At 48.7% G+C, this 14,008-nt stretch overlaps 1 protein-coding gene and 1 non-coding gene across 6 annotated transcripts in view; both read left to right on the top strand.

Moving 5' to 3' along the window:
* Nucleotides 1-11,817, top strand: part of Wars1 (tryptophanyl-tRNA synthetase 1) — a 30,293-nt gene extending 18,476 nt beyond the window's left edge. For all 5 annotated transcript variants that reach the window (XM_041633207.1, XM_041633208.1, XM_041633211.1 and 2 more), the window contains 7 exons: nucleotides 362-481; nucleotides 905-1,087; nucleotides 3,469-3,569; nucleotides 4,979-5,091; nucleotides 5,316-5,489; nucleotides 8,467-8,607; nucleotides 10,378-11,817. In XM_041633207.1, the coding sequence (XP_041489141.1) occupies nucleotides 362-481; nucleotides 905-1,087; nucleotides 3,469-3,569; nucleotides 4,979-5,091; nucleotides 5,316-5,489; nucleotides 8,467-8,607; nucleotides 10,378-10,539 (994 nt within the window). In that variant the 3' untranslated portion in view covers nucleotides 10,540-11,817. The remainder of the gene's footprint in view (nucleotides 1-361; nucleotides 482-904; nucleotides 1,088-3,468; nucleotides 3,570-4,978; nucleotides 5,092-5,315; nucleotides 5,490-8,466; nucleotides 8,608-10,377) is intronic.
* LOC121434509 lies at nucleotides 8,828-8,933 on the top strand. Its single transcript, XR_005972445.1, has one exon. It is a non-coding gene; the product is annotated as a U6 spliceosomal RNA (small nuclear RNA).
* Nucleotides 11,818-14,008: the final 2,191 nt, after the last annotated feature.

The following is a 14,008-nucleotide window of genomic DNA, read 5'->3' on the forward strand; positions in this document are numbered from 1 at the left end:
TTCCTTTAAAGTGTTGTCCAGAGACAGGGTCTCACCCTGTAGACCAGACTGTCCTCAAATTCACAGAGGTCTGCCTGCCTCTGCCTCCTGAGTGCTGGGATTTAAGGTGTGGGCCGTCACATCTGGCCCAGATTTTAAACCTTTTATTCCTAACTCACATGTCTTGGCTTCCAAAAGAATTATTCACGGGAGTCCTCTCCGAGAGTTGCCTGTCATCGTGTTTCCCAGCTCCAGAGAGACCACATTCTGATGATCACCTATGTTATTTATCTGTCTTTACTTTTCTTTTCCAAATGAGCATTGGTGTTTTGGTACTTTTTCCAGAAAATGATACTATTTCTTTTTTTCTCTCTTCCTTTAGAGATATGAATCAAGTTCTTGATGCCTATGAAAATAAGAAGCCATTTTATCTATACACAGGCAGGGGCCCCTCCTCTGAAGCAATGCATCTGGGTCATCTCGTCCCGTTTATTTTCACAAAGTAAGTATTGCTCATGTGACTTGTCACTCCCTGTGGTAAGAGTGGAGCTTATAGAACATCTTAAAAGACAAGGCTGCTCCTGCTGGCTGAGCTACAGGCCACCTCTTCAGAAGAGCCAGGTGTGATGGGAGACCACCACCGTGCCTGCTCCACTCCTCTTCCTGCTCCTTGTCCTTGCCACCTAAGCCCACTCTAGTCCAAACCTCATGTCCATGTCTACCGAGGGACAGGAATTTCTCTCTTATAGGAAGAAATCATTAGTGAAATGTTTGGCATTGATAGTACAGTTCTCCAGTTACAGAGGAGGTAGGAACTGTGTTCACATGCAAAAGTAGCGTTCTTACTCAGGGTCTCCATTCTCCATGTCCCTAGACTCGGCTCCAGGGCATGTTCATGCCTACAAATACCTTTCGTGTTTTGTAGGTGGCTGCAAGATGTGTTCGATGTGCCTCTGGTCATCCAGATGTCTGATGATGAGAAGTACCTGTGGAAGGACCTGACTCTGGAGCAGGCATACAGCTACACTTTGGAAAATGCGAAGGACATCATTGCCTGTGGCTTTGACATCAACAAAACTTTCATCTTCTCTGACCTTGAGTTTATGGGGTAAGGATATGTGGCTGCCTTCTGAGCAGTGGGTGCAGCCATGATGACCACACTAAAATGCTGGAGATGGTGATGGCCTGGTCTTTCTTCTGTTGTGATCCGGAATGTTGGTGTCATTTAGACATAATTTTTAAAGTGGAAACTGTGCATAAAAAGAAGTAATATCAGAATTACTTCTTCATAATCTTCATAAGATTGCCTTCATAATCTTCTCTACAGAAGTCATAAACATTTCCCAGCATAGTCACGGTATCACCCTCAGCTGTCACAGTGAAGTATTTTGTACTGTAGTGTCCAAGGACAGCCAGTCTGAGTTTGGTAGCCTTCTCACTTTCAATGTGGCTTTTTCCTCAGAGAAAAGTGTCCCTTGTTAGATACGTTCCATACCATCCCATTTCTTAAACTGGCCTTGTTTAAGTCAGCACACTTCATTCTTGAACTTCATCCCCAGTGATTACAAAGTATGGGAAAATCAAACTTTGAAGCAGGTATGTTGTGGCACCTACAATCAGTCCCATTACTCAGGGGCCTCAAGGCTACCCCAGGGCTACATAACAAGGCCAGAAGAAACAAAGTGGGTGGAGGTGGCTCTTAGTCAGCCATGAGAGTGACATTGAAGCCCTGTAACACATACCTCTAATCCCAGCACTCAGGCTGCTGATAGAATTGGGCTACTTAGTTATTTCCCGTCTCAAAAGTACATAAAACGGTGAATACTGTTTAGCCACGAATGTTTTTGAGAGCTGGAGTGTGACGTACCTAGCGTGTGTGAGGCTGGGTCTGTTTCCTCACCATGGGAGGACTTGGAGGCATTGAGCCTTGAGCACTGGAGGTTTGGACCTTCACTCCAGGGAGTCAGTTCAGCAGGTGGGCCCTCTTGTGTAGTGTTCCAGCCGATGATTAGGCTAGGCAGTGTGAGGAAGCACACGGGGACTGTTGCTGTTCCCCAGCTGCCTTGGTAAGTTCTTGGGGCCAAGTGGGAGTGTGTCCACCAGGAACCACAAATACCCTGACAGGAAATCTGACCTTTTACCAGATGAGAAAATCCATAAGATTTTAAAATATTTTTATTATGCTGGGTGTGATAGCACATGCCTTTAATCCCAGTGCTAGGGAGACAGGGCAAAAAGACTCTCTCTAGGTTTGAGGCCAACCTGACTACATTAGACTCTGTCTCAAAAAAACATATTTTTTTAATTACATTTTAATTTATTGAGTGGGGGTTGGAGGGGACATTTTATGGGACAGTTCTCTACTTCCACTTTTAACAGCTGAGCCTTCTTGCCTGTCCCTGCCCCAACAGATTAATTTTTTGAGTTTCGCCTGTCAGACTGTTTTTCAATTATTCCATGTGAACGCAGAGGGATTTAAATGGGTCTTCAGTGGTCTTGTGGGAACATAGATGTCATCAGACCAGTCACACCCGTGCCGTTGTTTTCACCTCACTCCCTAAAATACCCTGGTACAAGTGCGAGCCTCAGCACAGACGCCATGGATTCTGCTCCTCCTGCCAGGCTGTTGACGGGGCACAGTGACTCGTAGCCTTTGTTTGTGAGTCACTCTCTGTGTGTTTCTTAGGCTGTCCTTGAACTCCTTCCTTAGCCTCTCCAGGAGCTGCAGCAGGAGTCTCACATCCAGCTTCTGCTCCGTGCAGCATCCTTAACCACTGCAACTCCTCCCGCTCTTGTCTTCCACACTTCTGCCTTGCCTGGTGCCCAGCATGGGACAGCAAGAGCTCACCTTGCTCTTAGCACACAGACCCTTGTGTTTTGGCCCTATGTTCTCTTCAGCAACACTGTCATTTCCAATCAGATGGACAGTTTACAGTTCATATCCCTCATTTTTGCAAACAAAATGTTATCCTCTGAAACCTTCATCCCTGTGTAGCTAACTCTTTTACTTTTCCTCCAAATGAATGTCAAGACCCCTTTTCCTGAGGAGATGCCCTTCTCTGCTCCCTGCTATACAACTACAATCTGACACAGGGAGACCCTTGATGGGCATCAAACACATAGCTCCTTCATCTGCACTCTAGAGGAGAAAGTACCTTTCTGGCCCTCTGAACATAGCAGGGGTTTGGCTCGCTCTATCCTCCCTAGACTCAAATGTCAGTGTCTGTGTTAGTTAGGGTTTCTGTTACTGCGATGAAACACCATGACCAAAGCAAGTCTTCCTCCCAGAGCTAGGTACAGATGTGACTGCTATAGTTGTCTACCTGCAGATGACTTCTCTAAACATTCTTGTTACGTGTGAGCTAAACACATGTGATACCCAGTGTGTGTCTGGCACGCCACTTACTGATACCAGGTTTTAGGCACTGCTACTCTGTTGTCCGTGGAAGCTGCCCTCCAGCTCAAGTGTGACTCTGCTCATCTCCGCAGGCAGAGCCCAGGCTTCTACAAGAACGTGGTGAAGATTCAGAAGCATGTCACTTTCAATCAAGTGAAGGGCATTTTTGGCTTCACAGACAGTGACTGCATTGGTAAGGAAGGGGCTGTTGCTGCCTGGGGACCCCTCCAACTCTCTCTGTGGGACAGGCAAGCTCAGAGGAGACTAGCCAGTGTCATAAGAATCACAGAACAGCAATGCTGGGCGGTGGTGGTGCATGCCTTTAATTCCAGCACTCAGGAGGCAGACCCACTTGAAAAAAACTAAATTAATCAACCAATATTAAAAAAATAAATAAATAAAATACAGAACAGCAACACCAAAGCCTGAACTAATGTACCTGGGATGTGTGTGTGTGTTCCAAGAGATAGATTCATACTTGTAAGAAATGCTACCACTGAGCCCCACGCCACCCTGATTATCTGGTCTTTAAAGCATCTGCCTAGAGACCTGAGATGTTAGTACTTCATTTAAAACATTCAGAGGTGGGAGTGCCACCAAACGCAGACAGACAAGACTGGCTGGAATTCTCCAACGTGCTGGTGTGACCCCAATCACTATAGAGCTTTGTAGCACCCAGGAGGGTTACAGAGGACGGGTGGATCTTCCGCTCTCTTAGAGGAGCCTTCCCTGGGCCCTAGTCTCCCCACTTACAAGATAAGAAGTTTTAGCTGAATATAGTGGCACATTCCTTTAATCCCAGCACTCAAAGGCCAAGGCAGGCAAATCTCAGATTTTGAGGCCAGCCTAATCTATATAGTGAGTTTCAGGTTAGTCAGGGGCCACATAGTGCAACCTTAGTAAATAATTAAATACATATAAAGAAAAGGGGTTTGACTAACTACAGGCTCCTTACTCTCCTCCCTGTGACTTTCCACTGATACACACTGTATATGCCAAGTGTATACACATAGTTATGTCCTCCACATGTCTCTGTAATGTACTGGCCTTTGTAGGCCATCATCTTGAGACTTGACTGGGCCTTCTGTCCCCTGTGTCTAGTCCCCTGGCCCCCCTCTCTTTGATGGTTGAGTCAGATTCATTCCCAGCAATTGGAGCATAGTCTTCCTGATTTTGAGAGGCACTTGGCATTGGAGTAACAGCATCCAGGATAATTCCACTGTGGAAGTGATGAGCAGCATCTTAAAACAAATCCTGCCCCGTCCTTCCCTGACACCCCATGTTCAGTCCCTGTTCAGCCAGTCACTTGCTGTGTGCAGCTGTGGCCAACCACATAAACACCCTCAGCCTGCATGCTTGTAAGATGGCAGGAGGTGCCTTGCCGTGGGGTTTGAAGAGTAGCACACTGAGAAATGCAGACAAGAAACATATGATGAGACACCTGGGGTGGGGCTCGACTTTTATTTAGCTCCCGCTCTGCATTGTTAGGCTGTGTTTAGTTTGTTTTCAGTCGGGAGGAAACCCACTGTTGATTCCTGTAACTGGATCGATTACCCAGAGCGGTAGTCGGCCCCACACACAGGAGTGTCTCCCTTCTTTTAGGGAAGATCAGTTTTCCTGCTGTCCAGGCTGCACCATCATTCAGCAACTCTTTCCCGAAGATCTTCCGAGACCGGACTGACATCCAGTGCCTCATCCCATGTGCCATTGACCAGGTTGGAGGCAGAACCGGCTGTGGGAAGTGAAGTGGGACTGCCTGTGGTTTCGGGACTCTCCTGAGGAGGGTGGAGGTGGGCTCTACGTGTTTAGAGAAGAGAAGCCAGTCTGAAACTAACTGCAGGCTTCGCAGCCTCCCACAAGGGGGGCTCTTTTGTGGTGGCCCATTGGCGAGAGCCTAGACACGTGTTCCATTGTCTTCACCCAAGCCTTCTCCACCCAGGATCCGTACTTCAGAATGACAAGGGACGTGGCTCCCAGGATCGGCCACCCTAAACCTGCCCTGCTGCATTCCACCTTCTTCCCTGCCTTGCAGGGTGCTCAGACCAAGATGAGCGCCAGTGACCCCAACTCTTCCATCTTCCTCACTGACACAGCCAAACAGATCAAGAGCAAGGTGAGCCTGAGAGAAGCAGGAAACACGAGTTCCCTTAACCTACCATTTCTTACAACTCAGACTCCTAGCAGTGCTGAATTCCATAGGAGCCCATTAACCACAGCAGGGGAGCTTGGGTTTGGGTGGACTGGGGGTTTGGGACTTTGGTTTTTGGTGTTAGGGAATTTATTAAGTCCCTTCGTATAGGTAAGAACCTGGGGACTTTTCCATTTTCCTCTTTTCTTTTCTTGCATGTCGGTGCAGAAGCAGGATCTTGGTGGTTTGCTTTAAAGCATAATCAATGAAGCTGTTGTCAGATAGTAGAAAAGATGGGACTGTGTTCCGAAAAATCAGACCGGGCTGGGCCAGTTACCATGCTGATGATTTCTGAGTTTCCTTCTCGCTCAGTCCCTGCCAGTCCCTCAATAATGGTTTGTTTATTGGGACAAAGTGTCAGTGTAGACCAGGCTGTCACAGAGATCCACCTGCCTCTGCCTCCAGAGTGCTGGGATTAAAGGCGTGCGCCACTCTGCCCAGCCACCATGCCCAGCTACTCGGTCTGTTTGGAGCGGAGAGTCATGAGACAGAGGATGATCACTCAGTGTTAAAGCTCCGCCCTGGCACACTGCTCCGGAGTGAAGGCAGCATGGTAGGCTGCTATTCTCTAGGATGCTCTCCTGGGACTGAGAAGTACCCTCCAGTAGGATTGCCATGTCTAGTTGTGCCCTGTCTGGCAGGCTGTGGGTGCTTGGGAAATATTTGCAAGTTAGTTGGAAACTGGAACTAGAAAGGAGTTTGCGCATCCACATGATTCAGAGCCCACTGCTGTTGCTCAGAACTCAGCTGCCAGTGAGTGTGAGCCCTTGATAGTTACAGGAAGTCACTGATGTTTCCTTTGGACCCAACTATTTGTTTGTGGCCTGGATGGTCTATGAGAAGTAAGAGGAACATATCGGGGGGGGGGGGGGGGTTATACAATAGTCAAAGTCCCTGCCAGGTCCACAAGCCCTCGGAAAGTCCCAAACAGGTTCTGGTTGACAATGGGGACTTTTCATATCCAGCCCTTCCTCCGGAAATGGCTTTGGCCAACCCTGCCTAACATGAGAGCTAATAGGATTGGGGATTTGGGGGAATCTTTCTTTCTCTTTTGCTTTTATCTGAAACTTCCAGAATGCAGAGGGAGGGGGAGGAGTGAGGTGTGTGGGGAAACATGTTCTGCTCAATTTTGAGAAGTTGGTTTTCAGAAGCAGCTTATGACTATGGAGTATTTTCCATTTGCAAAAGCCAGCAGAGACCCAAGGCCTAGGTGAGTGTTGTGCCAAGATCAGAACTACAAGGGCCTGGAGATGCCAGGGTCATAGTCAGGTCCTCTCCACAGCTCAGAGCTGGGCTGAGACCCTGCCAGCAGCAGGGTCACTCTTACAATGAGGAAGTCTTTGCTCATTCACACAGCAGCCAACAGTCTGGGGCCCTGATTAGCTTGGCCTATAAGTTAACAAGGCAAGGGGACTTTTCCCTCTACCTCTGTGTCTGCCAAGTGGTTTTCCAGCAGACACCAACTGGCTGGTGTCCTACAGTCAGTTCAGTCCCAATGCGTTCTCCCTGTAGAGTGCAGCACTCACAGCTCTGACAGCCCAAGGCTGGGGCATCCCGACTTGTGACTAACCAGTTCTGCACCAGGGTCCCACAGCCCCTACCAAGACTTCACTAATTTGCTGGGACAGCTCACAGAACTCAGGGAAACACCATCTCTTCATTATAAAGCAGGAACAGCCACCCATGTCTGGGCGCGTTTGTTCTTGGGAGTCAGCAACCTGAAGCCGAGCAGTTCTCTGAGAGGATTTGGGAGATTTGTCCTAGGACAAAATATTCTGACAAAACATGACCCTATCAACTATGAAGAGGAGGATCTTTGCAGTCTAGGCAGCTTTTGTGAGGTGCAAAGACCTGGTGACCTTTACCCCTAGCTTTCATTTGTTTTTATTTATTTATTTACTTACGTTTCTGAGACAGGCTCTTATTGAGTACCACTGGCTGGCCTGGAACTCACTATGTACCGCAGGCTAACCTTACTCACAGATCTATATGCTGGGTTAAAGGTTTACACTGTTCTTTTGTTTGTTTAAAGATACTGTTTCTCGGGCTGGAGAGATGGCTCAGTGGTTAAGAGCATTGCCTGCTCTTCCAAAGGTCCTGAGTTCAATTCCCAGCAACCACATGGTGGCTCACAACCATCTGTAATGAGGTCTGGTGCCCTCTTCTGGCCTGCAGACATACACACAGACAGAATATTGTATGCATAATAAATAAATAAATATTTTTTTAAAAAAAAAGATACTGTTTCTCTGTGTTGCTGAGACTGGCCTGGAACTCTTGAACACAGGCAATCCTCCTGCCTCAGCCTCCTGTATGCTAACTGCCCACCACTGAGCTGAGCTCCATTATGTTAGTTTCTGGGGTTTGTTTGCTTGTTTTTGTGTATTAGTATTTTGCTTGCGTATATGTCTGTGCTTCACATGAGTGCCTGGTATCCATGGGGGCCAGACAATGGCATCTGGAGTAACAGACAGTTTTGAAGTGCTATGTGGTGCTAGGAATTGAACTCTGGTCCTCTGGAAGAGCAGCCAGTGCTCAGTCACTGAGCCATCACTCTAGTCCGTCTGACACATGGCCTGTCTGGGTGGAAACCTCCCTACAGGCCTTTCCTGCCACTGCATACTGAAAGTGGAGCTTCCTTCAGCTGTGCTCCCCTGACCTCACGGCTTATGTGTTCATGGGGTCGGGGTAGCACTGCTCTCATCCTTTCTGCTGGCCACTTACTCTGAAGAGGGTTTGGGCTCTCCCCCAGTTTTTAGCCCAGTCAGTAGAGGTTTTCAAAGACCTGCTCTCCAGCCTCCCTGCCCTTCGCCATGAGTCACTAGTGTGACTGCTACCCCATGGGCCCTGACCTGTGTCCAGGGACAGGGCAGAACTCTGACTGGCTTCTGTGCTGGCGCAGGTCAACAAGCACGCGTTTTCTGGTGGAAGAGACACCGTGGAGGAGCATAGGCAGTTTGGGGGCAACTGTGAAGTGGACGTGTCCTTCATGTATCTGACCTTCTTCCTTGAAGATGATGACAAGCTGGAGCAGATCAGAAAGGTGAGTCCACCCCAGCCCTACCACCCACCCTCATGAGCCTGACAGCCCAGCCAGGCCTTGTGTGTTGCTAGAGCATCCTTGGTGGCCTGGGCTAAGCCAGGCTCAGTTCTTACAAATAAGTTCCTACGTACTTAGACCTAACTACTCAGGAAACTGAAGCAGGCAGATTACAAATTCCAGGCCAGCCTGGGCTATACAAGATGCTGTATTTAAAAAACAGGTGCTTGCTTCAGCAGCACATATACCAAAACAGGAACAATACAGAGAAGTTGAGCATGGCCCCCACTCAAGGATGGCACAAAATCCATGAAACATTCCATATGTAAAACAAAAACTGGGTAAGATCACTCAGATTTTTAACCCTTGAATAGTTCACAAAAGTAAGAGCATAAAGAAGATTTGTCTTTCTTGTCAGGGGAGAAATGTAGGTGAACCACATGCCAGTAGATTGTTTAGGTGTCTGTGGTTCCAGGACAGCCTCTCAGTGAGCTGGTGAGGACAAGCAGAGCCTTGGCCTTGGAGTCTTTTCCAAGGAAATACTATAGAATAGTGTTGACAGAGGTTTTTGTCACACCCGGTCCCAGCCTTCAGTCCCAAAGAAACACACAGAGGCCTACATTAGTTATAAACTGGTTGGCCTATTAGCTCAGGCTCCTTATTAACTCTTGCATTCTACATTAACCCATAATTCTTGTCTGTGTCAGCCACATGGCTTGGAACCTTTTATCAGTGAGGCACTCTCATCTTGCGTCCTCTGTGCCTGGGTAAAGACTGTGGACTGAGACTTTCCTCTTCCCAGAATTCTCCTGTTCTGGTTGCCCCACCTATACTTACTGCCTGGCTACTGGCCAATCAGCATTTTATTAAATTAATACAAGCAAGTGACACATCTTTTCAGGGTACAAGACCATTGTCCCACAGCAGAATAGGAAACAGCTTTTCATATAAAAATAACAAAAATACTAGCAGTAAAAAGTTACAAGTATACACGTGCAGCCAGGAGGCCAGGTGAGAACTGTTGCAGGTACACTTCACTATTGTGTGGGTGTCTTTGGTTGTTACTGTTTAAGACATAACCTCACTGTGTAGCCCTGGAACTCCCTGTATAGACCAGGCTTACGCTAAACTCATGACAATCCTCCTGCCTCAGCCACCTGAGTGCCGGGGCTATAGAAATAGGTAATAAAGGGTTTCAGTGACACCGGAACCACTGCCAAGGACGGTGAAAGGACGGCAGCGAGAAGAGAGCTACATGACAGTCACCAGAAAGTTCTCAGAGGAAATATGCCAGTCACTGTTAGTGGCTGGTGCCTGTGGTGTGGAACTGAAGGGGATTTTCCCCGCCTTGCTGCCACCTAGGTTATGGGTCTGCTGTGTCTGCTCGAAGAGTGGCACAGTCGGGAAGGAAGGTGTCAGGGTGCATGGAGCCATCACTGGGAGCCGAGTCAGCTCTCTTTTCTCTTGTGAGTGACAAAATAGATTCTGAGTATGGTCTCTACTCCTGCTCCTCCCTTTCTGTGTCTCATTAGGAAACAAACAGGCATCTTCAGACAGTATGAAATATTATAAGGTAAAATAAAAAGTAACTTATCAGAATTAGCACAACAACCAAAGGAAAAGGCACAAGAAACAGACATTTTAATGTCCTGTAAGACCCAAGTTACTGTGACACTTTAGGCATAGCTCCTAAAGGGACATAAGCTGAACTAGAGCTCAGGTGGGGAGGGCTCAGACGCTAAGCCACTGCTCACAGCATCCCATTCCTGGCAGGATTACACCAGCGGAGCCATGCTCACTGGGGAGCTCAAGAAGACACTCATAGATGTCCTCCAGCCTCTGGTGGCCGAGCACCAGGCCCGACGAAAGGCGGTCACCGAGGAAGTGGTGAAGGAGTTCATGACTCCCCGGCAGCTGTCCTTCCACTTTCAGTAATGCTTCTCTTCTGTGTGCACATAAAGACAAAATCTATCAATAATCCCAGCCCCTCCAATCAGTCACACTCCCAGTAGGTTTCTGTCACGTGGTAATTCCTGGACCTGGGTCTCTACACCCTTTTGCATTCTGGATGCTGTTTCTTCTGTGATGTCTCTCCGCCTGTTGTCTGCTGAGGATGGTCAGGTGCTGCTAATGTTGTGTGGTCACATAGAAACCCAGCCGAGAATCTCCCCCACAAAGAGCCCAGGTGTGGCACCTCTGTGCCCCACAGGACTGTCCATCTAGCACCCTAGGGTTCCAGATAAATTCCCCAAGTCTGTTGGTTTTCTTTTTAAGTATATGTGCTATGCATGGTGGTGCACGCCTTATAATCTCTGTATTCAGGAGGCAAAGGCACCAGTTCTGGGCCAGCTGGGGCTACCCAGCAAGAGCCTGTCATAATTTGTGTTTGATTCTGAGTCTATGGAGTCAGAATGTCATTATTGTAAAACTAAAAACTGCTGTGAAAAACCAATGAGGAGAATTTTAGTGGGCAAAAGATGCTGTGCTTGAGCCCATACCAACTATATATACATAGATATATTTATACATTTGCATATAATATATATAAGCTTTGCTGGTACTGACTAGGAAATGATCACCTTTGTCCTGTAGATGTAGCTCAAGTAGTAGAGCACTCACCTAGCGTGCATGATACCCTAGGTTCAGTCTTCAACACCACAGTGGAGGCTGTGGGGGATCATTCAGCTCTAAAGCTGCTTTTAACACGGATTATGGACCAGGCTGGACCATTTCTCTTAACCTGAGTCTTGTGGGTGAAACTTGAGGCTGAGGTAACTGAACTCCAGATCACATGTGTTGTCCACTCCAGAATCATGCCTGTTGCCCTTAGTGTACTAACTTTTTTACAAATGGCCCAGCCTCCACTTTTTAAAACCCAGCGGTGACTTCTCCCGACCATCAGACTCTAAGGACAGTCTGTTGCCTTTGCAGATGCTTTTGTTTTGACACTTGACTGAAGTGGAGGGCAGCACAGAACAGTGCTGGCTGTGCCCTGGGCCGGTGAACCATAGCTAGACAGGAAAGAACAACAGCCATCCAGGCCCTGGCATTCTCCTTCCGGGCTGGCCCTGTTTGAGCCACCACTCAGAGTCTTGGCAAAGCCGAAGCCATATCTCAGGGAAAGCCCCTGGTTGGACGTGTCTGTCCTCTCTGAAGGCACAAAGGCCACTCTCGAATGTTCTGTCCTTGCAAAAATAAACTTTGTTGTGCTCCTGCCTTTGTCACCATCTGTCCAAGCAGGTTTCAGAGGTACCTGCACTTACTGCCCCAAGTCTCACTACACCCATGCTGAGGCTGTGGTCATCCCCCTTGTTGGGGGAGGAGGGAGAGGGGCCCATGGTGCTTAGAGGCAGGCTCCCAGGGACTGTTTCTGTGTCAGCCACTTGTCCTGAGGAGCCACCCTGTCCCTGCGACTGCTTTCCCACCTTGTTTAACGTTCTAACGGCCTGAAGAGAGAATGTGTTTATGCTGTCCTGTCTGCAGAGGCCTGGGTGCTCAGGGGGGTACTGAGGAGGGAAGTGTGACTCTCCGAAGGCCACACAGTGAATTTGTTACTGAGCAGTCTGTTCTGACTTAGTATTGAGAGCACTAAGGTGCATACCCTGGGAGGCCAAGGCCAGGGGCCGTTTTAGTGTCAGCCCGTGCAAAAGTCAGAGTATGGCATGAAGTCCATGCCGGCTCCTCTCGAGGCCCTGTCCCACTTTGTGGCCAGAGTTGGTGAAGCAGATGGCAGAGCACTGCCTTGCGCTCTCTCTCTGATCCAGAGTGACTAGTGTCACTTGCGATGCCATAGCTCCCATGGGACATAGAGCTGCAGACGAGGGAGAGATGTTGCTGTCGTTGTCTACCCAGCCAGAGCATCTGACAGCTTAGCTAGGATCCTGGTCCCAGGGAGGAGTGGGCACCCAGGCCAGCCCCCTCCCACTGACCACAACTTTAAGAGAGTCACTTGACCTCTTGGGAACTCCGTCTCCTCCATGTAAGACAACACAGAGGTGATAGCCAAGGCTGCTGCTAGTCATGGTGAGGGTAGAATAGCTGCCACTTTTGCTGAAAACCAGGGGATTCTTAAAGCTCCCTGAGAGAAGGGGGCAGCCTGGGGATGGTGTCCAATACAAATGGTCCAGAGCCTTCCCAGGAAGAACAGCCTTCACTCTGAACGGTGTCCTCAGCACACAGATGCGGGTGACAGCTCCCATCAGGAGCAGCATGTGCAGAAACTCTCCAGAGCTGCACTATTAGCCCTTCTTCTGGGCCCATGGCGCTGTAGCCAGCACAATCTGTGGGAGCTCTCAAGGGGCAGCTTTTAGCTCTCCCTGAAACGCTCGGCTACAGCCTTGAATTTTCTGGAAGTAGCCCTGTGGGAGACCAGCTCTTCCCCAGTGTGAGATCAGGAGCAGCCAGCACCTTCCCTCTGATCTTTACTTCTGGCAGCAGGAGTGAGGCCAGTGATGGTGACTTCTGCCTAGAATCCCTGCACTGGGGAGGCCGAGCAGGTAGACAATGAATTTGAGGCCAGCCAGGGCTATATAGTGAGTTCCAAGCTCTTCCTGCTAAGTCACTTCCCTCACCAATGGCAGCGTGGACACTGGGCTGGGGCAACAGATCAGTGATTAGGGTCAGCAGGACCCAGAGCATCCTCCTGCCCTGAACCATGTGAATGTGGAACTTCACACCTTTAACCCCAGCCTTTGGGAGGCAGAAGCAGGCAGATCTCTGAGTTTGAGGCCAGCTTGATCTACATAGCAAGTTCCAGGCCAGTCAAGACAACATAGTGAGACCCTGTCTCAAAAAAAAAAAAACTTAATGAAAGGAAGGGAGGGAGGGAGGGAGGGAGGGAAGGAGAGAGAGAGAGAGAGAGAAAGAAAGAAAGAAAGAAAGAAAGAAAGAAAGAAAGAGACTGGTTACCAGTGGCCCCAGACAGAGTTGGTAAATTATTGGGCCCTTTCATTGGTTGTCCTTTTCCAGGCACTGGCCCAGAATGTCCCAGCATCTTGACCTCTCTAAACTAGGTGAACTTTCAAGTTCGGGAACTAAAACGAAAAGGACTTGAGGCTTGCAATTGAAGAGGCATATGGAGTGCATAAGTCAACATAAGTCAGTGTTGAAGAATGCGAGCAGAGTGGGAGCAAGCCCACAAACAGCTTTTAAATCTGTACAAAGTAACTGAAATGACTTGAAGAGAAACTATACCTGAAAGTGGAGGAGAACCCCAAGGCTGAGGGACTACGTGTGGCAAATGAGGGGAAGAGGACATTCGAAAAGTCCACAGCAGCTCTGTGTGTGTGTGTGTGTGCCCCTCCCAGGTGCCTGCAGAGGGTGTCTGGGCCAGCTCTCCCTCGCCTGCAGCTGGAGTCCTGTCCCTCCAGAAGCCTCCCATCCCCACCTGGACGCTCTGGCTTTC

This window comes from Microtus oregoni, unplaced genomic scaffold, assembly GCF_018167655.1.
Source record: "Microtus oregoni isolate MIOR12 unplaced genomic scaffold, Mior012 000043F_ref0000047, whole genome shotgun sequence".
NCBI classification, from domain to species: Eukaryota; Metazoa; Chordata; class Mammalia; order Rodentia; family Cricetidae; genus Microtus; species Microtus oregoni.